General features: G+C 40.2%; 2 protein-coding genes across 8 annotated transcripts in view; one reads left to right on the top strand and one right to left on the bottom strand.

Moving 5' to 3' along the window:
• NME7 (NME/NM23 family member 7) overlaps positions 1-16,169 on the bottom strand; it is an 85,984-nt gene extending 69,815 nt beyond the window's left edge. Inside the window, exons 1-2 of the mRNA XM_005523932.3 lie at positions 16,127-16,169; positions 14,581-15,203 (exon numbers count right to left, since the gene is read on the bottom strand). Of these exons, the coding sequence (XP_005523989.2) occupies positions 14,581-15,203; positions 16,127-16,169 (666 nt within the window). The remainder of the gene's footprint in view (positions 1-14,580; positions 15,204-16,126) is intronic.
• On the top strand, positions 14,703-23,099 carry BLZF1 (basic leucine zipper nuclear factor 1). Of its 7 annotated transcripts, none has more exons than XM_088051268.1 (8): positions 14,730-14,788; positions 15,117-15,210; positions 16,326-16,382; positions 17,735-18,174; positions 18,799-18,998; positions 20,568-20,696; positions 21,299-21,518; positions 21,702-23,099. In XM_088051268.1, the coding sequence occupies exons 3-8, from the start codon at positions 16,364-16,366 to the stop codon at positions 21,885-21,887; spliced, it is 1,194 nt and encodes a 397-aa protein (XP_087907394.1). In that variant the 5' UTR covers positions 14,730-14,788; positions 15,117-15,210; positions 16,326-16,363; the 3' UTR covers positions 21,888-23,099. The 7 variants fall into 7 exon arrangements, with proteins under 7 accessions (XP_005523987.1, XP_087907395.1, XP_087907394.1 ...); XM_014253472.2 differs by having other exon boundaries at positions 14,738-14,788; positions 15,117-15,298; XM_005523930.3 differs by lacking the exon at positions 15,117-15,210 and having other exon boundaries at positions 14,703-14,788.
• The last annotated feature ends 162 nt before the right edge of the window (positions 23,100-23,261 follow it).

Raw genomic sequence — 23,261 nt, 5'->3', positions numbered from 1 at the left:
TTGTACTGCAGAAACACTTATGCCATGGGGGCAGCACCGTGCCCCATGAAAGATGCAAAGTTTCCATTTCCCTCTGTAGACACCTGTGCAGCATTGGGATCTTATTAGCATCAGCTACTCCAACTTCTGTATTATCTGTACAGCACACACTGCAGGCTTTGACAAGAGTTAAGCTCATCTTTTACGTGCAGTATCCAGCATGAGAACTCCCTAGGGACTTAGCCTGGTTTCCGGCCCTTGTTTGCGTCATTATTGCTACTGCCATTATTCTGGAGGTATGCAAATCAGAACAAAGTCTGTCTTATGGAAAAGCTCACTCCTGATTTTTTTGTATAGGCAATAAGCAGTAATAAGGGTTGGCAGACTGATTTCAATTTTAATCTTGTATTACTAGACAACAAGATATTGGATCAATTAATTTGACTGACCATCACCTTGTCAAGAATGGGTTTTATAGAGAAGCAGTTCTCTGCCAAAGAGGCTGTCTAAAAAAAGAAAAACAGTCCAGTTTCTTGGAACCATAGAATGGTCTGGCTTGGGATCTTAAAGATCACTCCATGGCAGGGGCACCTTTCACTAGAACAGGTTGCTCAAAGCCCCATCCAACCTTGAACATTTCCTGAGATGGGGTATTTTCAAGTACTACCTCCATAAAATGACTACTGATGGATGATATAAAATAGATCTTTAATCAATCACCATCTTTAATCAATGCCTCTTCATAACATGGAGACATGTAATTGCATTACTACCTGCTACTTTATCATGTTATAGCATTGATTTCAACTATCTTTTCCAGGTAGCAGTTGCCAAGAAACTACCAACTTTCATTTAAGTAAAATTTCTAGAATTTGTTAATGCTTATTTGTCTCAGGGAAGTAATGTATCTATGTGAACAACCAAAGAAAGCACCATTAGATTTTCCACTTAGTCACCAGTATCAATCACCAGCACCTTCATGTTTACAGTGAGAAACTGCATTGTGTGTCTTGTGTAGTGAGGAATTGGTCTTTTTTTTTTTCCTTTTAATACAACCTTGGTTTTAAGAATTCAAATTTCATTAAGAACCTGAAATTAATTTTATAATATTTTATTCAATGTCTGAGCTATTAATATTAGTTATTCAGCAAGCTCTGCTGGCCACTGAATAGCAGAAATCACCATTCTGTATTATCTTCTTTCGGCATTGTAAGCAAAGGAAAGGTAATAAATGCTACTTAGATTTGAGAAAAACTGCAGAGCTAATCCCCAAACACCCAAAAAATGCTATCAGTAAGCAGGACAGCCTGAATCCATTACTGTTATGTATGGAGAAAATATGGAGACCTAATATTTTTTCTAAAATGACCAAAACAAAGTCTCTAAAGCTTCTCCTGAGCCATAACTAGAATCTTCTCTAGTTTATGGACACAGAATTATTACAATAAATATTTATACACGTAGAAAACAGTATCAGAAAAAATGTCAAAGCTTATGAGAAACATTCTAAAAAATAACTGGAAACATTGTATTTGTGAACATGTCAATTGTTTCAGAGGCAGACACTACAAAGTGAAAAAATTCAACATTGAAAGCAAACTGAAGACCCTGCCAAACAAGTACCTAAAACACAGCAGGACTCCGATCTTACTACTGCAGATTCATGCAAATAGTTCTTCGATTGTGACTCTGTGACTCAGTTACTCTGAAATCAGACTAAAGAGAAAAAGAATCAAAGGATTTGAATCATCTCCTAATGAAGCAATAAAAAGACTGCACAAACCATGGTAAAAGCTGAATCCGATCCATCCTGATATCTGTGTTCTATATTTTGTAAAACTCTGCTGTCACAGGGAAAACCTCCAGTAAAGCACAGACCAAGCTGTTTCTATGAAAATCACTGGGAACAGGATGGACCAGCAGACAGGAACTATTCTTACACCAAATGGGTATTTCTCCTAATACCATCAAAAAAGCTTTCTGGAAACGTTGCTCTGAAGCTTCCTAAAATTCTTAAAATAAACAATTTTAAGGGAATGTTTTTTCACAACCTACTCCCTCCTCAAACCAGGCTGGTGGCACTCTCAAAAATACTTTGGAAGAGCAAGAGTATTTTTATTAAAAATTAGGTGGTTTCAAAGCACAGGAATACTAATATTATAAAATATTTCAGGTAAAAATATCATGAGGCTGATTGACTCCAACATCAGGTATCTGATAAGCAACATCTGCTTATGCATTAACATGTACTTACCTTATGTTTTAGGAAGAAACAAGGTTTAAAAAAATCACAAATGTATAAGAGTATAAGAGCTTGGGGAAAAAAGAAAGCTGAAATGGCCAATGAAGAGATACCTTTATCTTTTTATCTTTCCTCTTTATAGTTTCTACAAAAAAACACCAACTACTGCCATATGTGCTGGTGCATTCCTCGGACAGATGTTGGCCTCGTGCTCTTCAGACAGGGTGAAGTAAGGGACCTGACCAGCTGCCTTCCCCAGGAACATTATTTTCAGCATAAGGCCCAGAAACTGTTGTTACAAAAATATAATCAACCTCCAAAGTCCAGAAACTACTGCTACAAATGTATGACCAACCTCTAACAGCAGGTATCTAAGTCCTGTTATGAATTATTTGAAACAGGTCCTCAAAGCTCATAAATCTCCAATCACTGTTCTTCCAGACCAATTCCCACTTCAGATTTAATGCTACTGCCTAGTCCTGAAGAGGACTTCAGCACAAATGAAAAGCAGTAGCTGACAAACTCCTGGTCTGAGGAGCAAGAGCCACGAATTCCAGCCAGAAGCAGCTACTCACAGTGTTCTACTCCCCCCACAGGCCAGTGGCACAAGCACTGTCACAGCAGCACCTGCTTTCTTAAGAGCCCCAGAAATAGTCTGATTGCTTTAAATGGTTACTTGTTAGCTTTTCTGTTCTCCCACTTTAACATCTGGCAAGCTTTCATTTCAGATGAATGCTTTTAGATGCAGGCCCAGCACGATGCCAAACTTCCCACATAGCACCAAGAGGTCACAAATTCAGACCACAAAAATGTAACTTCAATTAGTTTAAAAGACAGTCTTAACCACTGGGTTAGAAGTGCTGCTCTTTCATGGAAGGGCATCTTAAATGTGACAATCCTCTGCAGACATACAACTGAAAAAGAAAATTCAAAAACATTTACAACAATTGAAATCTCTAAAAAAATCTCTTTAAAAAATCAAGTACTTCTGTATGAGAAATAATGAGCCTGGTTCTCTATATTCATGTTTCTCATCCCTGACTGTTGTGACCAGAGCCTCTCTTCAGCTCAGGTGTTTAATAAAGGCCCATACCCACCTGGGATCTCTGGTGTCTAACTATGGTTGAGCTCACACTGAAGTCTAACATTCTGCATGGCAGAAAAGTGCTCTGATTTTCAGCATTGCAGTGCACCTTAAATCCCTAAATATATTCACATCAGTGCATGCTTATTAAGCTGTGTTATTCAAGCCATCTTCTGCCTTCACAGTTTATGTAATACAGGATATTTTCCAGGCAAAACTTAAATCCACAACACTGTGTAGATCGAGCACTCAATTAGCTCTGTCTCTTAAAACTCATTTTCCTCCTCCTTTTCTATTCATATTTCTGACAAACGAGCTGGAATAATTTTTAGAACTCAAATTTTGCAGCCCCCTCACTGCTGTTGTACCTCCCACTTCTTTCTCAACAGGCTTTTCTTTAGTGAAAAAGTAAAATCAAAAGATCACTTTTCAAAAGGAAAAACATCTGGCAACTGCAATTTTCATGACAATGTCTTCACTACAGACAATTCTCAACCTTGCATTCAAAAGCCCACTGATGAATTTTGTAATCTCTTTTTATCTCTTTGTATCTCTTTTTATCCTCTCCTTGCAGAAAACAAAGCCTACCTAGTGAAAATACCACACAAATTCTAGACTATTTCAAATTAAGGAAATATTGGATAACTTACTAACATTCTTAATCATATTTAAAATCTATTGAGTCAAACACTCTACTGCATTTGTGTTTACCCTCCTCCAACTGGTCCTGCATCCTTTGGATCCACAGACTTCCAATATTATTTCCCTAGGCTTCTCAAGTGCCTTTTGGGTATGTTCATATGGCTACTGCTGCTTGGACCATCTGTTGCCAAGTAGCATGTAGATACTTCTGTCCCTGTAGCACTAACCAAGGGAATCTTCCTCTTCCATTGGGATCTCAGCTCAGTAAATCATCCCCTTATGCTCAGGTATTGTGATAAACACAGCTCTAGAAGGTTGAAGGCCTCAAATTTTCTTCTCAGGTTTAGGAATCTGCAATTCCATGTCACATCAGCAAATTACCTGTTCCGTCGATTTACTAAGCAAGAAATCTGCTTTTACTACTAGATTATGTAAATTATGTAATCTTCCTATGAAGCATGTGGGCATGATTAGTATAACCTAACATTTCCCTCCCCCCCCACCCTGGTCTCTCATATAAAATAATCAAGAATTTAAGTTCTCAAGCAATAACTTCAATCCTCTATATGTCGTACTTAAGTACTTAGTTACAGAATTCATATTATTTTTCTAATTATGGAAAAAATTTTCTCTAAAACACATGAAGGATGCCATACTGCTCCTCACTGCTCTGTTCAGGCAGGTTTAGCTTTAGAAGACCAGCTACATCTCATCTTTAGGAGAACATGTGGCAATTTAATGCACATTTATAAAGCTGCACATGATAGGATCATATATTTTTGCACTTGTAACTACATGATCACAGGTAATTCCTCTCAGAGCAGTCAATAGTGCTCAGCACTTGCCTGTCTACCTCCACTAACTCCAGCAGAGCCTGACAGTGATTTAAGCAAAAGCAGAGCGGTTCCCTGACTCAGAGCACGATTTTGCAATGCAGGTCATCCCACATAATCACATCTGAGCACAAAGTTTAGGTGCTTTGCACTTCATCAGCCAGTAGTGGACAAACCAATGCTGCCGTGGTCAGCTGCTGAAAGCTGTGTCTCCACTTTCCAACCTCCAGATTAATGCCGCCATGTGATGCCAGGAAGAGAAACACTGAGCTACCTGTGCACACCCTGTTACAAGACCCAACCAATATTGTACTCACAGGAAAAACATTTCTGAAAGGCTCAAAACTTGGCCTAACATTACAGCTGATGTCAATACTCAAAGGTAGTTTTCTTTTATAGAAAACCATTCCTCTGGCAAACTTTCAGCTTTCAATTTTCAGTATTTTGAGAACTAAAGCTTTTCAGAGGAACACTTATATTTTTTTTTTCTTTTAGTGTTTTTATTAGGATTCTGAAGCATTTTCAAATTTTCTCCCCACACATTCTTATTCAGGTACTCCATGAAATTTTCAACTGTAGAATCAGTCTGGAAATTTTCACACAGAATGGTTAAAATTGGATAAAGTTACAAGCAGCTGGAAGTAGAGCTTTGAAAGGAAACACCTACAAATCCTAAACTAAAGCTGTCAACAGCACTTCAAAGTAGTATAATGCCTACAGCATCTCCAAATTATCTCAGCTCATAATAATCTTCTGAAAAGCTTTTTTAACAAGAACTGGTTGGTTGCCTTGGAATCACAGCTAAGGGAAAGTGGGTCCTTCAGCCAGCCAGTACCACGAGCAATTAGCACCCAGGAGTTTGTGTGAATACTCTGAAGACCACACATGCTGCATCCACCTGGAACAGTCAGAGCTTGCCACGTTCTAGTAACAATTTATGGTCCTATGAAGCTGACAAAACAATTCTACTGACACGTTTCCCATTCACTGCTGTAGGCACTTAAAGCAAGTATTTTGTCTGCACTACTGCTTAACCAAATGCTGGTTTTACTTTGTCTCAGATTTTGTCCAATTCTAAGATAGTTGGACTAAATCCAGATTTCAGCTAGTACAGATGTCATGGTCATAATTTATTCTGAAGTCAAACTAATGACAAATGCAAACAGAAGTTCTCATGATAAAAGCTGTTCAGCAATTTCCCATTAGTAAAGAAAGAAATCAAAAATGTCTGTGGGGTACAAAAAGCAAAGTGGGTGAGTATAATCATATTCCCAAACTCTGCCAATCCTAACAGACTTTTACAGGTTCACTTTATGAAGATTTGTTCTACAATTCACAGATTATTTCCCTCCCAAAGCATAGGATTTTTGTCATCAGATCTGCACAACTGAATTATGTTATTCCCCTGAGATGCAAACTTCTCTGCTGGGTGAAGACAGTGACTGACAGATTCCAATCCCATAACAGTTTGAATAAGATTGCTTATTTCCACCTACAAGGCTGCCCCCTGCATTAGTGCATTTGATGTTCAGCACCTTTTCAAAAAGGAGGCTATTTTTCCCACTTTTGTAAAATGGGAATAATCATCATCATCACTCACAGAAGGATGCCAAGATTTAATAGCTAAAATATTTGTACTATTTAGGCATCATAAATCGCCCTTCATTTTGACAAAAACAGAGCAGAAGCAGGTTAGTCAGTTCATCCTGATTTCCTGCTTCCACAGACCCTTCAGTGCAGCACAGGAACCAGGCACCTGTGGAAGAAGTCAGAAAGGGAAAATGCTGCCCAGCCCACTGCCCCTGCAGCTGCCTCCAGGAAACACTGCTAGTCCAGAATGTCAGTACCTGCAAGGATTGGATCCAGACCACAGCTCCTCTACTCCATCCCAGTGATCTGGGAGTCTTCAAACTTAAAAGACCACAGTGTATTGAAGAGTGTACTGTAAAAGAGACCATGGGACAGGGCGAGGACAGCATTGCTCCTATGTAACTAGAAAACATACAGCATGATACAGTCCCTACAGCAGGAGAAAGAAAACAAAGAAAGGCTAAAAATAGGAGGAGTACTAAATTTATTGAGGGATCACACTTAAATGTGCAATATGTGTAAGAACAGGTATATAGGCTCAAGCATGCCTACCCACCTCTGTCCACTTCCCATGTGTAAGCCCTCTCTTATATGTGTCTCTCCTTCCAAGTGTGCTGGAGCACTCTGCAGAAAAAGCATGATTTTTTAAAAGAAGGTAATTAAGGTAGTTACAATCATCGAAGGATCCCATGCAAAGATCGTGCAACAGGCTCTCAGGAACATGTGTCGGGAGAGAGCCACTTCTTTGCAAAGACATGAGCACCCTCTGGTGCCCAGGACAGGTTGAGCGCCTTATCTAAACCTCAAGAATTCACTTCTGAAATGATCAGTTAGAAACATTGCGCTCTCTTCCTAGTATACACAGAGCTTCAAAATTAGTTAACTTGTAAGAGGAGGTAGAAATTACTAAATGATAAAGCACAGTTCACAACAGCCAGGGTGATGAAGTCCTTTCACACAGGAAAACTGAGACGCATAGGCAGGGGGCCTTCCTTAATGCCCAGCCTCACAATGCAAATCCCACAGCCTCCCAAAAATCCCAGTGCCACGGTTTTAAACGACTACCAGAGCTGCCCACTCCAGAACAACTCATAAAGGCACCTCACAGAGTTTATCTCTAATAGGCACAGAGTGTGAGAAAAAAAAATAATAACTTCTATCTCTTTTATGTGCTTATCTGATGAGATATGCTCATTATAGATGAAAATACTTGCTAAGCTGTCATTCTTAGTATTAAACTGTGACAGCATGTTCCAAAGATCTGCCACACACAATTTACTACCTTTATCAAACCTTATGCTGTATTTTCTTTTCATTTTGCTGATTGGGAGAGAACTATGGGGTTCCACCCACACAACACTGCTGAGTGACCTTGGTGTGTTGCTCAGGCACCACGGCCTCTGGTTTCCATCCAGGGGAACATAAAACACCTTTAGGCCAAGCACAGTGCTTACTTTCAGGAAACAGTACTTTTGGTGATTATTCCTGGCAGCTACAATTATAGTTAAAAGTCAATGTTCATGGAAAAGCCCTCTTCAGACTTAGAGCAATAGGTGTTCCCTACAACCACTGTTTCTCACCAGCCAGCTCATGATTATCAGTATCCCACCTCGATAAACTAGATCACCATAGGATTCTAGAAACTGACACTAAAGTGGGCAACTGAACAGCCAAAACCCCTTTTTGGAGGGTCACTACTCCCTTGGCTTAAAGGAAACAGACACTATCAGAGAAAAACCTAAAAAGTTCCATTCTGAGTGCTTAGCCACTAGCCACCAAAGCAGCCAGGGTCTGGAGAACAGGACACATGAGAGGAGGCTGGGAGAACTGAGCCTACTCCAATTAGAGAAGGCTGAGGGTGACCTTACCGCTGTCTAAAACTGCCTAACTGAAATACAACAAAAAGATGGATCTAGAATTTTCCTGAAGGCGCACAGTGAGAGCAAAAAATGCAAAGGACACACGTGGAAACATAGAACATGCCAGTCACATACTAGAAGAACAAAGAATTACCAAGAGGGTGGTCAAGCATTGGCTCGGAATGCCCAGAGGAAGTGTGCAATCTCCATCTTGGGAGAGGTTCAGGACTCACCGGGACATAGCCTGGAACAGCCTGGTCTGGTTAGACCTGTTTTGAGCAGGTTGGTCCCTTCCAACCTAAATTACAGTTCTATGATTCTAATTATACCTTGGTGTCTGCTTTGCCCAAAGGTAATGCTCATCCTTCCAAGCTGCTCCAGAGCTGACACAGACCAGCTGGGTTCTTGTATTAACAACAGTTTAGATGTACTTTCAAAAAATGCTGAGCTCTGATGGTTAAGTGTAAATTTTACCCACATCAAATCTGCCTGGAACATCTCTCTAAATAACTACTGTCTCTGTCATCAAAATCTATTATTTTTTACTGCTAATTGAAAGTTTGTAGCTTCTTTTTTTCCTGGCACTGGCTCACTCAGTAATTCCTGAACTTTTTGAGTTTGACTATATATATATATATATTAAAAAAAACCCAACATAGCATTAGGACAGACATGTCAGTTATTGAGATCTGTACCCACAACCCAAAGGATCTGGACAGAACACTCTGGGTGAAAAAAAGGGAAATTAATATCAAACTTATCATTAGACAATGTTGGGTAACTTGGACTATCACAGTATCACCTGTTTGAGCCGCCCCATCAGAAGAGCCATGAATTAATCTAAAATTACATTTGGAGAGATGGTAATTTCTGCAAGCTAAAGCCAAGACTTGGGTACAGTAGGAGGTAATTTATCCCATGGATTCTAAACCTGTCAACTTTGTATTTGTAGGGTGGTATTTTATAAAGCACATAATGTCATAAAGATGTCAGCATCAAACCCAAAATGAGCTCCTGGAACAAAGGGAAGTTATGGGGGTTTTCAAACAGTTTTCACTTGTCTGACAGAGTGCCAAAGAATTTGTAATTTTATCCGCTACATGATCTGCAATGCACACAGCCTACCTGCTGAATAAGTAAATTTCCACTGTTTGGAATCACAGTTCAAGATGAAACCATGACTTGCTCCTGATGCTCACAGGAAGACACACCATGCAATAAGGAGAGGCTACCTGGTAGCATTTTGCCTATTTTCTCCTCACGCTGCATACAAATTTTTTTTCCCTGTGATCAAATGCTGTAAATGAGAGTTGGCCATTAAGTACAGAGACTTGTCTTTGTGGTTGGTTTTGTAATGCAAACTTTCAACTGACAGGATCAGGCCACTGTGCAGCTGAGAAAAATTCAATGTAATTACCAGCTGTCACTCTAATGAAACTGAGTCTTGTTTTAAGACCAAAGAAGCAAAACTTGTCAAGCATTAGGAATGTCTTTTGTGAAGATATTGCATCCTTTCCAGGAAGGGTTTAAAATGGTTTTTTTGGGTTTTTTTTTTTGTTGGTTTTTTTTTTAATGGCAGTTGTTTTGCAACAGGAAGTATGCACTTCGAAAATTACGAAAAGTCATTTTATCAACATGCACTTATTCAGGAAAGTCTATTACCAGGAAAGAGTTTAGTCTGTTTATATGATCAGCTCTGAATGACAGATCTTTATAAAAATTATTCCATTTTACCAGCTCATCCAGTATGGTTGAGATAACTGGGTTCCAAGAGAAACTCCTTTAAACCCATACAGCCCCATGAGCTGTTCTGCCTTTATAAAGTCTTCAGCTGAAAATCTGAACACTCCATGAAAACCTAGGCCTCACTATTGTCAAGTTCTAGAAATTCCTGACCCATTTCCAAAAAAGGAAATAAGTATTTTGCACTGATGAATCGAAGCACTTTAAAAAATTTCTCTTTTTTCTTCCCTGTCTTGTCTAAACTGATGACTTCCATGTTGATATTCTCCAAGCTGTGGGTTTTACTAATGAACTGATGATAATAATAATAATAATAATTACAGCAAACATGTAATACACAAGTTGTCAAATTTACTACTGAAGTGAGCTGAACTGCTCATCCCTTGATATATATAGGATTCTTGTCAAAATTACAAGATTGCAAGCTCTGGCAACCAGGAGAGCAAATTTCATATATATTTTCCCCTAATTTTGCAGAAAGAATTAAGGCAGTTGGATACTTAAATTCCACTAACTGTGTACTTTTACATCCACAAGATCAAAACCAAATGGCAATCAATTAGACAAGTCACCTGGCTTTTATGTGCCTTGATTTCTTTATGCACAAGAAGGAAATAATTAGTCTGTCCTGTTGTTCAAAAACTGTTTATAATGTAGAATGCAGCTGTCAGATTGCAGGGCTAACAATAATTGTTTCAAAGGATGTAAGAAACGGAAATCCTCTAACTGCACCTATGTGCAGAGTTTCCATTGCAATCAGACTGTATCTGTGGTGAACGAAGCCCATTGTTCTCTGGAAAATGTTGCACTTCCATATCTGGACCACTTTCAAGTGTCAGAGTGCAACTCAAGAATCAAAAGAAACTAACGTTGTTAAGATCATGAACAAATACATCTCTGTATGTGATTACATCAAAGGTACCATTACAGAATAATAATTATTCTGGAAATAATAATCTAGAATAATTACAGCCAAGAAGGAGAGCACATCTTGGGTGGAGAAAAGCAGGTTTCCCCTTGGGAATTTACTGCTCACTGTCCACAGCAGCCAGGTCTCGCACAAACCAGACAGCAGAATGCACCAGAACTGATCTGAAATGCTGCCATTTGATGACAAGGAAAGCTGTTCTCCACTGATTAGTAGGCCATAAAGCCAAAGTGCTGTTAGACCAATAACTGCAGGATATTTCAGAACATTTGTCCCTTACCTCAGCTTCTGCCACCACAGCAATATGCCTTCCCAGTTTTACAATGCACATAACCACTTCCAGAGCACTGCTTGCACACGAGTGGAATACAGGGTGTGACACAAATACATTCCAAATTGATTCCACTAAAAGTTATTACATTTTTCTATCTGTGGCTATGATATGACTTGTAACAGATTTTTTCTGAGTAGGTATATATGTTAAAACTTACTCAAGCTATATGATTAAGTGGAAGCAACATAGTACTAAAGGTTGGTCAAGCTTTCTAGCCCCAAATTCATTACTTTCAGAATCTAATTAAAATCCTGGGGCTAAAGTCCAGCTTGCAATATTAGAACCCACCAGAAGGCATCTTTTATATTCTGATTTTGCTTCTGAGAAATGATGCTCTGAACAGGTTTAAGATGGGCCAGGTGCATAAAGTCAAGGCATCCAACAATTGCCTAATTTAGCCTTTTCCCAGGATCCTGTGTCTGTACATAACTGAGCAGCACTCATTCCCAAACATCTATTCTCCCATCGTCTTCCAGCTGCCAAATTATTCTTAATGCATTTTAGAAAACTGTCAGGATGAAGGGTGCATGAGCGGAAAAAATTAGCGGGTTTTTAATTATAAAATAAGTAAGCAGGACTCTGTAACACCTGAAAGACCAGAGAAGAAAGGGAACAGCACATAGAAGGACAAGAGAGGCAGTGTTTGGGAAGATAATACGAGTTACTAAGTAGCTGTTTATTGAACATCTAAGACAACAACATTATAATAAAAAGCAGATAATGTGAATTTGTCAAGAATAAATCTTTTACTGATACAGTGAGCAAGGGAGAAGCCACAGCTGTGACAAACAGCTTTGTTAATCTTTTAATCTGTCTCTTCAGAATCTGACAAGCTGAGTAAGGCATTATGGCCTAGACTAAAGAGCAGTCTATCATATGAAGATGTAATTAGGAATACTTCCCTTGCCAACTGGGAGTCAGATGGTGTTCCACAATGATCTGCCATGCACCTGATTTATTTCAGATGTTTCTTGTTGGAAATGGAAAAATAGAAACTTCCACAGATGCTGAAGGGTTCAATCTGCAGCCTTGGAAAGAGCTTGGATTAAGGTAATGATGAAGGTACACAGATATTGGGTAGAGAAATTATAAACTTATGTTCCTATAATTATAAGTAAGAATATGCCTAGTGTAGGTAAGAAATTATATTAGGTAAAATAGTCTGAAGTTTGAACTGTAATAGTGTGATGTATAGAGTAAATTAGAGATCCAGAAACTATAACAGAGGTGTGTATGAATATGCGACCTGTGAGCTTAGTGGCTAAGAGACATATGCAGTGCAGCAAAATTAAGTAGAGGTGATAGGTTAATAAGTGAAAACAAGTTTCGTGTCAGCTGTCTATTGGACCAAAAGGTTATATATTGCTGTGAGAAGAAGAAACCCATGAGTACCTTGAGCTATGGCTGACTTGTTGCTCCTCTAAATCTCACACCTTCAAAGTGACATTTTATCTGGCTACTTGAGCAATATATCATCTCAAAGCAAGGTGGCCTCATTCTTCATCTCGACAGTTTCTTACTGCTCCAAAAATGAAACTGAAAAAGCATCCTTCCAGAATCTGGGCTGACAACTAAGGAGTGAGAAAGATTGCAAGCATCTTAGAAGCAGAACTTAGAATGATAATCTGAAAATTCTATAGAAACAAATGCAAAGTATTACAATAAAAATTCAAATACAAGAGGAGAAATTGGCCAGACAACAAAACCATGGGAAATCTGATAGTTATGGTAGGTTCCAGTGAGAGTGCAAAACAGCTCAGGAGAAAAAAAAAATGGTAAATTTGACAATATGAAGATCTAAGACACAAGAAACAAATACTTTGCTCTGTTCAGCAGCAGTGGAACACAATGCAGCTGGTAAGAAACCTGCAGGTTAAGCACCACATTTAGAGAAAACTGCAGGCAGAGTGAAAAATGGCTAAATTTTAGAACCACAGTTACCAGCAGAAAAACATAAAGAAAACAAAATTTGTTTACTGAAGAAAAATGTGAAATGAGGAAAGGGTAAAGTTAAAATCTACAAGTACTTCTACAAATAAAAGACAAAATGGAATATCTTTAACCCACAAAGAACAGAACAATAATCACTGGTATCATTTCCAGCACTGAATATAATAGGAAAAAAACTCAGTGACCTATAAAAATCATCATGCAATGGAATTATGTCAACAGATCATGTAGTTCCTATCACTGAAGGCTTTTCAAAAGAAATTAAACAAATATGCTATGGAACATTTTGTTAGAGGTTGCTGTAAGATTTCGCACTGCTTTAATGAAGTTAAGTTGGTGTCACCTCAGAAATAAAGGCGGGTTAGAAACATGTCAATCTCAGAGACAACCAACTAAAATAAAGCAAATGCTTTACCTAAGAAAGTAGGACTTCTGCCGACATGAATAAACTCAACATGAGAATTGAAAATTAAAGTTTTACCTGCATTAAACAGGACACTTGTAACTCCTGTATTTGAAAACAAACAGTGGCATTTCTATTTAAGTGGAAAATGCTGATCTTGAATTTATGTTCCCAAAGCAAGGTGCAAAATAAGCTGCTGGAGGGGATGAGGAAAATTTGAGGTGCTGGAGACAAGTATTTAAGGGTGGATCCACCCACGGGTACATCTGCCTGGCTACTGAATGTGTCTTGTATATGAGTTTGAGTACAAAGTGCAACTCAAAGCTGTTGATTTTTTAATCAGCTCTACAGTATTGGGGCTTGCACATCATCTTGGGCAAGGAAGACCCAGCTGAGTTTCTCTATAATCACAGAACAGGCTGCGATGGAAGAGAACCACAAGGACTGTCCAGTCCAACTTCAGGCCCTGCACAGGGCAGCCTCGAGTCACTCTGTGCCTGAGAGAGCTGTCCAAACACTCCTTGAGCTCTGCCAGGCTTGGTGCTGTGACCACTTCCCTGGGGAGCCTGTTCCAGGGCCCAGCCACCCTCTGGGCGAAGAACCTTTCCCCGAGAGTAAAATGCAAACCGGGTCTTCTTTTATTATTGCCCGTGCAATGATATCCTGCCGTCTGTCCTGCATTACTACACAGGAAATCCAGTCAAGAATAAAGACTGTGGCACCTAAAACATATTCTCTCCTCCAAATGCACCACTGCCTTCCTGCTGGCTCTCCCGAGTTCCTGGCCCAGCTTATTCCCAACTCGGGAAGGCAGCAGCAGCTTCCCTACGGCGGGGCACCAACGAGCCCGAACGGCCCCTTAGAACACCCCCGGCTGCGCCCCACGGGCCCCTCAGCCACGGGCCGGGCGGGGCCGGGCGTGCCCCTCCCGCAGCGCTGAGGGGCTCTGCCCCGCGGAGCCGCGAACGCCCCCGGCCCCGTATCCCCGCTCACCATGGCGATGCTGGAGATGAGGATGACGACGGCGGTGATGGCGATCCCGGCCCGCCCCTGCCCCGGCAACCGAAGCGCCGCCCCCGCGCCCGGGCCCGCGATTGGGCGGGAGCGGACACGAGGAGCGGGGCGCCCCGCCCGCCGCCGGACGCGGAAGCCGCGGAGGTGACAACTGCCGGGGCTGTGGCGACATTGCTGCTGAGGGCCGGTCTGTCGGGGCCGAGGGGCAGGGGGCCCGGGGGAGCAGGGGGGCCGGAGCTGGGCTGGGCGGTGGCTGTGCGAGGCCCTGGGTCCTGCAGGGCTCGGCGTCCTGAGAGGTGCGGTGGGTAATGATGCAACCAGTGAGGGAGATGGAGGAGGAGGGGGACATGTGGGGAGGCTTACACTGCTCCCGCTGCTCCCGCACGTAACTGGCCGGGATTGTAGCGTGAGCTCTGAAGGAGCAGGGTCACCGGCCGGCCGTGTCTGATGGAGTGGATAAGCCCAAATGCTCCTAATCAGTCTTTCGTTGAGTATTTCTACCTCTTCCTGAGCAGCTACGCTTTCATCCTCCTCGTTCTCATCAAGTAAATAGAGATCCCCAGTCAAAATGACGGAACAGCGGTGGTGATTAACACCTAATGCTATTAAGTAAGCAAACACTCAACTCCGGTTGTAGAAGCAACAGATGGTGAGACATCTCTGTATCTGTAGTTTGAGAAAGCTAAAGGAGGAAAAGGTGTTTATTTTGTTTTCTGTTCATCACAAAAGATAAACCTGCCTGACACAAAACAAATCTTTAGTCTAGAAACCTGAAAGTTTGCTCACTGCTGCCATTTTCTTTTTAGGGCAGAGAGCTGCTGCAATGGAGGTCAAAAAGCTGTAGTTAGACCTTTTCAGTTTGTGGTACAGTGAAAAGAAGCAAAGGCCCTGGGGGTCTCCCCTGTAAAATGGGGAGAGCTCAAGGAAAAAAAGCCAGCCAGACAAGATAAGGGTATACTGACCTCAAACTAAAGTAGTTAGACCCTAGAAAAGAGCGATGAGTGACTTGTATAACTGAGAGTGGATGGCCCTTGTGGATGAAGGTAGCAATGGTCAATACTTTCTGTGGATAAGGGAGAAAATGGCCAGGATGGTGGTTTGGGCCAAACTGGTTGTCAGCTTTTGTTGTTAGGTTAAACGAACCATGTGCACCCACTTAGGGCACTGACTCCTTCTTTGACTGAGAATTGACCTATCAAAAAGGTTGTTCCAGCAAGCAGGACTACAGGAATTGTGCAGCTGTGCAGTTGCCACTGTTTTCTCCTCGCCTCTTAATCTGCTTGAAGCACAGAGTGGGATTGCCTTTTCTTGTGGTTGATTATTTTAGGATATCTTGGCACAGTCGTGCAGTTGTACTGTGGGAGTGTTACAGACTTTTAAAGGGTAAGATGGGGGGTCACTGAAAAAAGGAGGGAGACCAGAAAAAAAAATTGAGGAATGGAAACTAGAACAAGATGGGGAGCAACGCAAAGGAGTTGAAATGCAGCTCTTGGAGAAAAAAGGACACAAGTGCCAGAAGACTCACAGTCTTCTTTTAACTCTATGGTTTTTGGTGTAGTTTTTATCATTCTGTGTTTTTCCCCTTTGTTTTGGTGTGGGTTTTTTCACTGTGCTGGTGAACTAGAGTTTAGAGCTTGTACTAGAAAACAGGATAATCCAAGATTAACTGTCACTGTTACCTTGCTAAAGATTTTTTTTTGCCCCCCTCCTTATTTCTTCCTCAGACTTACCTAGTTAGGAAGAGCTGACTGCTAAAGAGAAAATGACATCTCTAGAAAAAGGTAGGTTGTTCATATGACATCTATACAGACTGAATTAAGAAGTACTTTGACTGGAATTCTGAACACCAGAGTTATACTGTATACAAGGCTCCTTTCATTTAAACTTACTCCTTTTATGTAGCTGTGAGGAAGTAGTTCTGTGACTTCATTACTCCAGTGAAAGCCAGAGCTGCCTGGATGGAACAGCAATTAAATGTAGTTTTTCTAATCCAGCTCGATATTGAAAAATAAGTTTGTCAGTGGTACTGTGATCTGTCTGTACACTTGTCTGACAGCCTCCTCTGGTATTTAGAACCTGTTGGTACTGGTTCAGCAAACTTGAAAGTAAGCCAATACAGTGGTGTTACTACAGCATTTTTGAAATCCATTAGTATTTTTCTAGAGGACACAAGCTCACACTACTGCCTGCAATATGAGAAAAAAAGCAGTAGGTGTAACTATGCCCTCAGAAACTTTGTATCTCCCACCCATTGTGAAGAAACTGTACTACAATAATAATTAATTCAGCTGGAAACTTAGTAGACTTAAATAAAATTAATTTCAGTAAATGTTGTGTATATTGGGGACTATAGAACAGAATGTAGCATTACTGGGAATTCTGGAGTCTGTACTTCAAAAATGGAGCAGAACTGGGTTGTTGGCTTTTCTTAAACCTTCACTTGGGCAACTAAAACATGTTAGTACTTAAAAAGCTGCTAAACTTCTTAAGGTGTCAGTAGCTGTCTGGGTAATAGCTGTTTTTCATTTGCTTCTTGCTTTTAAAATGAAACTGCTCTGATTCTGCCAGCTCCCAAAACCTGATTTTGTTTTCAGCCTATGAGTAATGTTGTCAAGATTTTTTTTTTCCCGGAAAGCTCTTTTTTGTGCCTGCATTTAATCTTGTATGGCAGCAGGAAATTTAAATTAATGCAATTCAGATCAATGTTTGTGTCTTGTACTGCTCTTTTTAATGAGCAGTGCACATTTGAGTAAGGGCTTACTGTGAGGGTGGTGAGGCACTGGAATGGGTTCCTAGGGAAGTTGTGGATGCCCCATGCCTGGAAGTGTTCAAGAACAGGTTGGATGGGGCCCTGAGCAACCTGGTCTAGTGGAAGGTGTCCCTGCCCACAGCAGGGCAGTTCCACAGTGTTGGAGCAAGATGATCCTGAATAAGGTCCCTTCCAATCCAAATCATTCTGTGATTTCCTGACTTGTGCTTGGTAGTCACTGCTGCAGTGTGACTGCAATTTGACACATGCAGTGTACAATTAAAATCTCTAACTCGGAAGTACAGAAATTAGGGGAAGACTTACAATGACACTATAACCAAGTAAAAGGTGGTAAACGTTTCCTCTACAATTTCTAAATTTCAGTTGATGATGCCTCAGCACCCATTCGAGGACCTGGAGATGGCATGGAAACAGAACAAACAGCTGGATCAGTGGAAGTAATCACTGGAGCCAGCACTACGAGCCATCACATCCACCACAGCCCCCATAAAAAGACAGCCTCTTCCCTGAGTCCCGGAGTTCTGCAGCTGGGGAAAGTACATGCAGATAAATCAGTGGAGATTGAAGCTGTTCGAATATTAGTCCCCAGAGCAGCCATCACCCATGTTGTTCCAACTAAAAATGCTAAGGTAGCTAAATCTTTGGGACATAAAGGAGACACATTCCATCAGTCAGATGGAGCCACAGATCCCAAGAAAGAGCAGATAGAGCTGAAAAATGCAATTGAAAAGCTAAAGAATTCAGAAAAGCGGTTGTTACAGGATAAAGAAGGTCTCTCTAATCAACTGCGTATACAGACAGAGGTAAGAAATTAAAGGTGTTTTCTCTCCCACAGCTGAACTGTTTTGGTTTGTATAAGCAGTTTGTGAATGTGAAAGAACTGCTATGACACTCTAGCCTTGAAACAAATAAGTTCCCTTTTGAACTTACCAGCTAAGATACAGAGTAGAAGTACATCAAAGTATTCCAGTGCTGCTTCTCTGACAACAGATGAAAGAATCAAAGACTTAGCTGGGAGAAACACATGAGAGAGCTGCAAGGAAATGAATCTTTCATGAGGAAAGACTTTGTTCCTTAATCACTAAGTGGAAAATGTTATGCCGTAGAAGGGTTGACTATAACTTTATATTTCATACACCTGTCTTGTCTAATCCTTTGTTATCTTACTGATTCAGGAGTCGAATACTACTGAAACTCTGTTTCCTGCAGCAGGCTTTCATATTTCCTCTTTGACTGTTAGAATTTAAATAAGAATGTGTTGGACATGCTTATGTTCTAAATGTTTAGGCTTAAATGTTTATGCTTTCCCAGATACATCCCATTCTGGAAAGACAATTTACTGTTAGCAATTTGCAATAAGTTGCACTGCATTCTTAGGAGCGTTTACTCTCTACTGATAATTGCAAGAGAGTCTGGTCTAATTCTAGGTCAATCGGGAGTTGAAGAAATTACTTGTTGCTTCTGTTGGGGACGATCTGCAGTATCACTTTGAACGGATGGCTCGTGAGAAGAATCAGCTCATCCTAGAAAACGAAGTCCTGGGCCGGAATATGGCTCAGTTGTCTGAACAATTGGAGCGCATGTCTATACAATGTGATGTGTGGAGAAGCAAATTCCTAGCAAGCAGGTATTCCTTCTCATGGAGCTGTCCTAACAGCATTCTCCTTCAGTCTTTCATCACATACAGACACTGCAGTGTGCTTTCATATGCAGAGGACAGCCGCAATAGCCATACTGACACCTACTATGAAATCTGAGAATACAGAAAAGGTATAAAGAAAGTAAGCTCCTTGTAAATCTGAATAGTCCTGCTTTTCAGAGGTAATACAGTGAGTCCTAAACCTCCTAAAATCACAACTACAGTTCTTGTCAAGAAAACAAGATAAGCTCTTAATTTTGATAAAACCACATTCAGTTTAGGGTTTAAAAATGTCTTCTAGGGCAGCTGACTTTTCTTAAAGGTAATTAGTTGATTTTCATCCCCAACCCCCCAGTATGATACAGTCATCAATTTGAGAAGAAGCTGGTGTTTAAGAGCTCTGCTTATAGTGAGTCAGGGATCTACTATAGAAGAAAGAGTAGGGGGACTTCTTTATCAAACACTGTCTGTGTTACTACTACTACTACCCTACTGTTACTTCTGTAAACATGAAAGCAGGTCTGACAGTCAAAATCTCATTTTACAATGATTTTAAATTTGCTAATTTTAAAACTTGTTAAGTTTGTCTCATCAGATCTGTAAATAGTTTTCAAGGATTTTTAATTTTCTAGTGTACTTGGATATAACTGACTGAATTTTGATGCTTAATGCATATCACAAAAGATCTTACTGCTTGAAGGAAATGGCAATGGAATTTAGTCTCCTCCCTTTAATTTGCTGGTCTTAAGAAGTTTCAGCATATGGGGTGAATGGTATCTTGTGTGACATATGAGGTGTAATGGTACTTGTAAATCCTAGCTGAGCAAGAGTCACTATGCAGACTTGGGATTTTTTTTTAACATTATGAGGAGTTCTAGGGTCAGGGCTGTGAGTCTCAGCAGTGTGCTTAAAGTAACACTCTTCAGTATTTTAACATTCTGGTTCATTTTTATCTCATATTTCTAACTGGTGGTTGTTTAAATGTCGTTCTGGTTTTTGCATTTGGAATATCACAGGCATTTGAAATGCCTGCTGGAGGGGTCAGTGCCAAGCCTCATGGCATAGGAGAATGTGACAACATCTGTCTCCTTTGTAGCTATTAAACACTCATATCTGGCATCTGGTGATTGTCCGTGAGAAGGACAAAGAGGTAAATGCTTGCAGTCTATAGCCATAGATTCCATTTTTAGAGATGAGTGAACAAATGTGATTACAGCATCCTTGTGAAAATTGTTAGAAAAATGTATTTAGCTTTCTCTTTCACAGGATCCTTGTCAACCATGTACACTTTCCCAAGGTATTTTGAAATGTCTGTTACTAGCTTTGTATTAAGTGCCTTAAATTGTTTAAACTCAGTCAAAAGATAATCTTACACTGGTGTTGGCTGTAGTTGAACAGAAATTATTCTTAATTAGGTTGATACAGGCTCTGCATGAGGGAGGGGACAGAGAAGAGCAGCTTAATACTTAGATTGACCAGAAAAATGATGATCTGTAGTAGAAAAAAGTGACTTTCAAACTGTTCACTTGCACTGCTGACTGGGGATTTCCTTTGCAGAGTGATGGCTGATGAGCTGACCAATACCAGGGCAATTCTTCAGCGCCAAACCAGGGATGCACAAAGTGCAATCCAGGACTTGCTGAACGAACGTGAACAGTTCCGTCAAGAGATGATAGATACACACAAGTATGATTTTTTTTAATGCAGACTATCTCTGTGCAAACTTCATTTTTCTCAGTTTATTTTAGGCTAGAGGAGAATCAAATAACTTTCCCCTCCTCCAGTGATATTCAACAAAAATCAATTATGCTGATGTATAATATAGTAACTTTTCAGTCTTAGAGCTGAAACAGCAAAAACAATAGAATACTTTCTTCATTCCCCTAGAGGTCTGAGGTCTTAAGGGTAATAACCTGTGGAACTGATATCCTTCACATCCTCAAGCTTTCTCTCTTTAATCACTTACTGTCTTGACTTCACGTCTTCTCTGTTTCCTTCCAAAATATCAGAGATAATCTTCTTCCTACATAGACTTTACAGTGCTTTTTCTGCCAGATGTCAAAGAAGTGTTCCCAATATTAATGTCCTGTGTTGGTGAGGCCTTTCCTTGGAGAATAGCCCAGTTGTCTCCTTGTTCATAAGCACTTTTTTTGTCCATTTCTTTGGTTTAAGATTTAGCTTATGCACTAAGCCTTGGGAAGAGATGATTCCTTTGAAGTGTGTTGGGTGCTGATTATACAGTATAGAATACAAACCCCACTAACAGGGCTTCCTTCCTTTCTGTTCAGGCTGCTGGAGGAGCTCATGGTCTCTCTTCAGTGGGGGAGACAACAGACATACTATCCTAGTGCCCAGCCTTACACTACAACAGAGCTAGCAGCTGTGAACTGTAAGCTAGCCAAAGCTGTAAGCTCACATCTTCTAGGAAATGTTGGCACTAACAGTCCAAAAAAGACTTCAACAACTGTGGAGTTTTGCAATACCCCTGCTGAGAAAATGGCTGAAATGGTAAGTACTCTTGATACATGTTAATCTTTATATTAAGGTTCTAGGTAAACAGATACTTCATTTTCAACGTAGAAAAAATATGAAAAATGGCTTTTAAGCAGAAATCCTTCCTAGCTCTTAGAGAAGGAAAAAGCCAATTAAATTGAATAAAAATATTTTCAGTGTCAATTTTTCCCTCCTTAGATGCTACGTGTACTGGATCCAGCTGCACATCCAGAAACATCAACAGAAGTTTCTTTTTCTGAGACTTCTCCATCTTCTTTCCTTTCCACAAAGAAAAGTATTGGAAGGTTTCACCCATATACAAGATATGAAGATGTCACCTTCAATTGTTGCAATCACTGTCAAGGAGAGCTGATAGCCCTTTAAAAGCCCAGCCAAGGCAGCTGCACATGCACTCTTTCTAAAGAACACTAGTTGATGCTCAGCAGGCTTTCCTTTGTCCTTTTTCTGTAATGGGTGGGTCTGGCATTGGAAATTACACAGTTTCAGCTCCTCTATCTCTTGAAGTTAGGGATTGACAGGATTTCCATAGTCTCTGGGATACTTCTACTATTTCTCAATGGGGAAAGCTACTTATTTTCTTAAACATAGTCACGACAAAAAACATTATGCTGGTCCAATTTACAGAGCATAGAGATGCTCTTGACTGTTTAACATTTATAATTTGGTCAGCAAATCTTAATGAATTTCCCTTTAGAGGGAGTCAGAAGTGTAACTGTACCAAAGCAAATTAAGTGCTGATCAGTTATGTCTAAATTTAAAAATAATGATAAATGGTCAGTTAATTTTTTTTTTTTTCATTTTAGCCAAGGTGATGAACTGTCCCCAGGTCTATGTTCTACCTTTTAAATTTAGTTATAAAAAGGAGTATATGCAATCATTCTTCATAGCTGTAAGTTCTGAAAGCAAGAGTATATGCAGTGTCAGCCCACCTGTCAAGAAGGCGATGAAGCTTGAATGAACTTTAGCTATAATACATAAGTAGTAACTGCTTTCAATTGGATTCTAGAAAACGCTGGGGTGAGATTATTCTTGCATTTCTATAGAGCTGAAATGGCTTTTCCATTGTTTCAGCTTCTAGAATGAAGCTGCTGCCTAGCTGATCCTCAGCAAAGGCAGACTGACATGCTTCCTTTAGTACATAGCATTGAACCTGCTCTGGCATTAGGGCTCAGTCCTTGCCCAAGGTCTTCCTAGGTATTATGGGAAGATGAAGATAAGCACTAAGTTTGCACAGGTACTGTTAAAAAAAAAAAGTATTTTTTTACTTGTATGGTTTTATAATCTTGATATAGATTTGGAGTTCTTGACATAGGTTTGATGAGAACTTTTAGGAGCCAATCTGCTAAATCCAAAGAACCCTATTTAAGTTTCTTTGCTTGACCCCCAAAATTTACCATATGAAGCTGCCTACTTTAGGGAAAAGGTTTCTGAAATGGTTGCTTTTACCCAGTTTTCCTTTGAATCTCATACCCATGATCAGAATATGTAAGCTGTAAGTTCTTGCTCTTGCTGGCTCAGCTTTGGTTTACATGAAGAAAGCTACAATAAACTTCCTTTGCTTGCTTTCAAGTTACAGTTTTGGATTTAATGAAGTCACATTCTCTGTAGCATTAACAGAACTATATGACATTGAACAGTAAAACCCTTCACTCTGCTGGTGTGAGGCAATGAACAGAGAAGCACTTCTTCTGTAGTTTTCTACAGTTAGGGAGATGGTGTGTGTGAACCTTTGCAAAC

Source organism: Pseudopodoces humilis, chromosome 2 (genome assembly GCF_049639895.1).
Source record: "Pseudopodoces humilis isolate 2021_Gansu_Grassland_sample_001 chromosome 2, ASM4963989v1, whole genome shotgun sequence".
NCBI lineage: Eukaryota > Metazoa > Chordata > Aves > Passeriformes > Paridae > Pseudopodoces > Pseudopodoces humilis.
Note: the sequence above shows the minus strand (reverse complement) of the source record. Positions and strands in the feature narration are given on the sequence as shown.

What these genes read in the sequence shown, in the direction of transcription:
- BLZF1 (XM_005523930.3), top strand. An exon ending in AGCAAATTCCTAGCAAGCAG is followed by an intron (nt 18,999 to 20,567) that starts GTATTCCTTCTC and finishes TTTCCTTTGCAG; the next exon opens with AGTGATGGCTGATGAGCTGA. An exon ending in CTGAGAAAATGGCTGAAATG is followed by an intron (nt 21,519 to 21,701) that starts GTAAGTACTCTT and finishes TTCCCTCCTTAG; the next exon opens with ATGCTACGTGTACTGGATCC.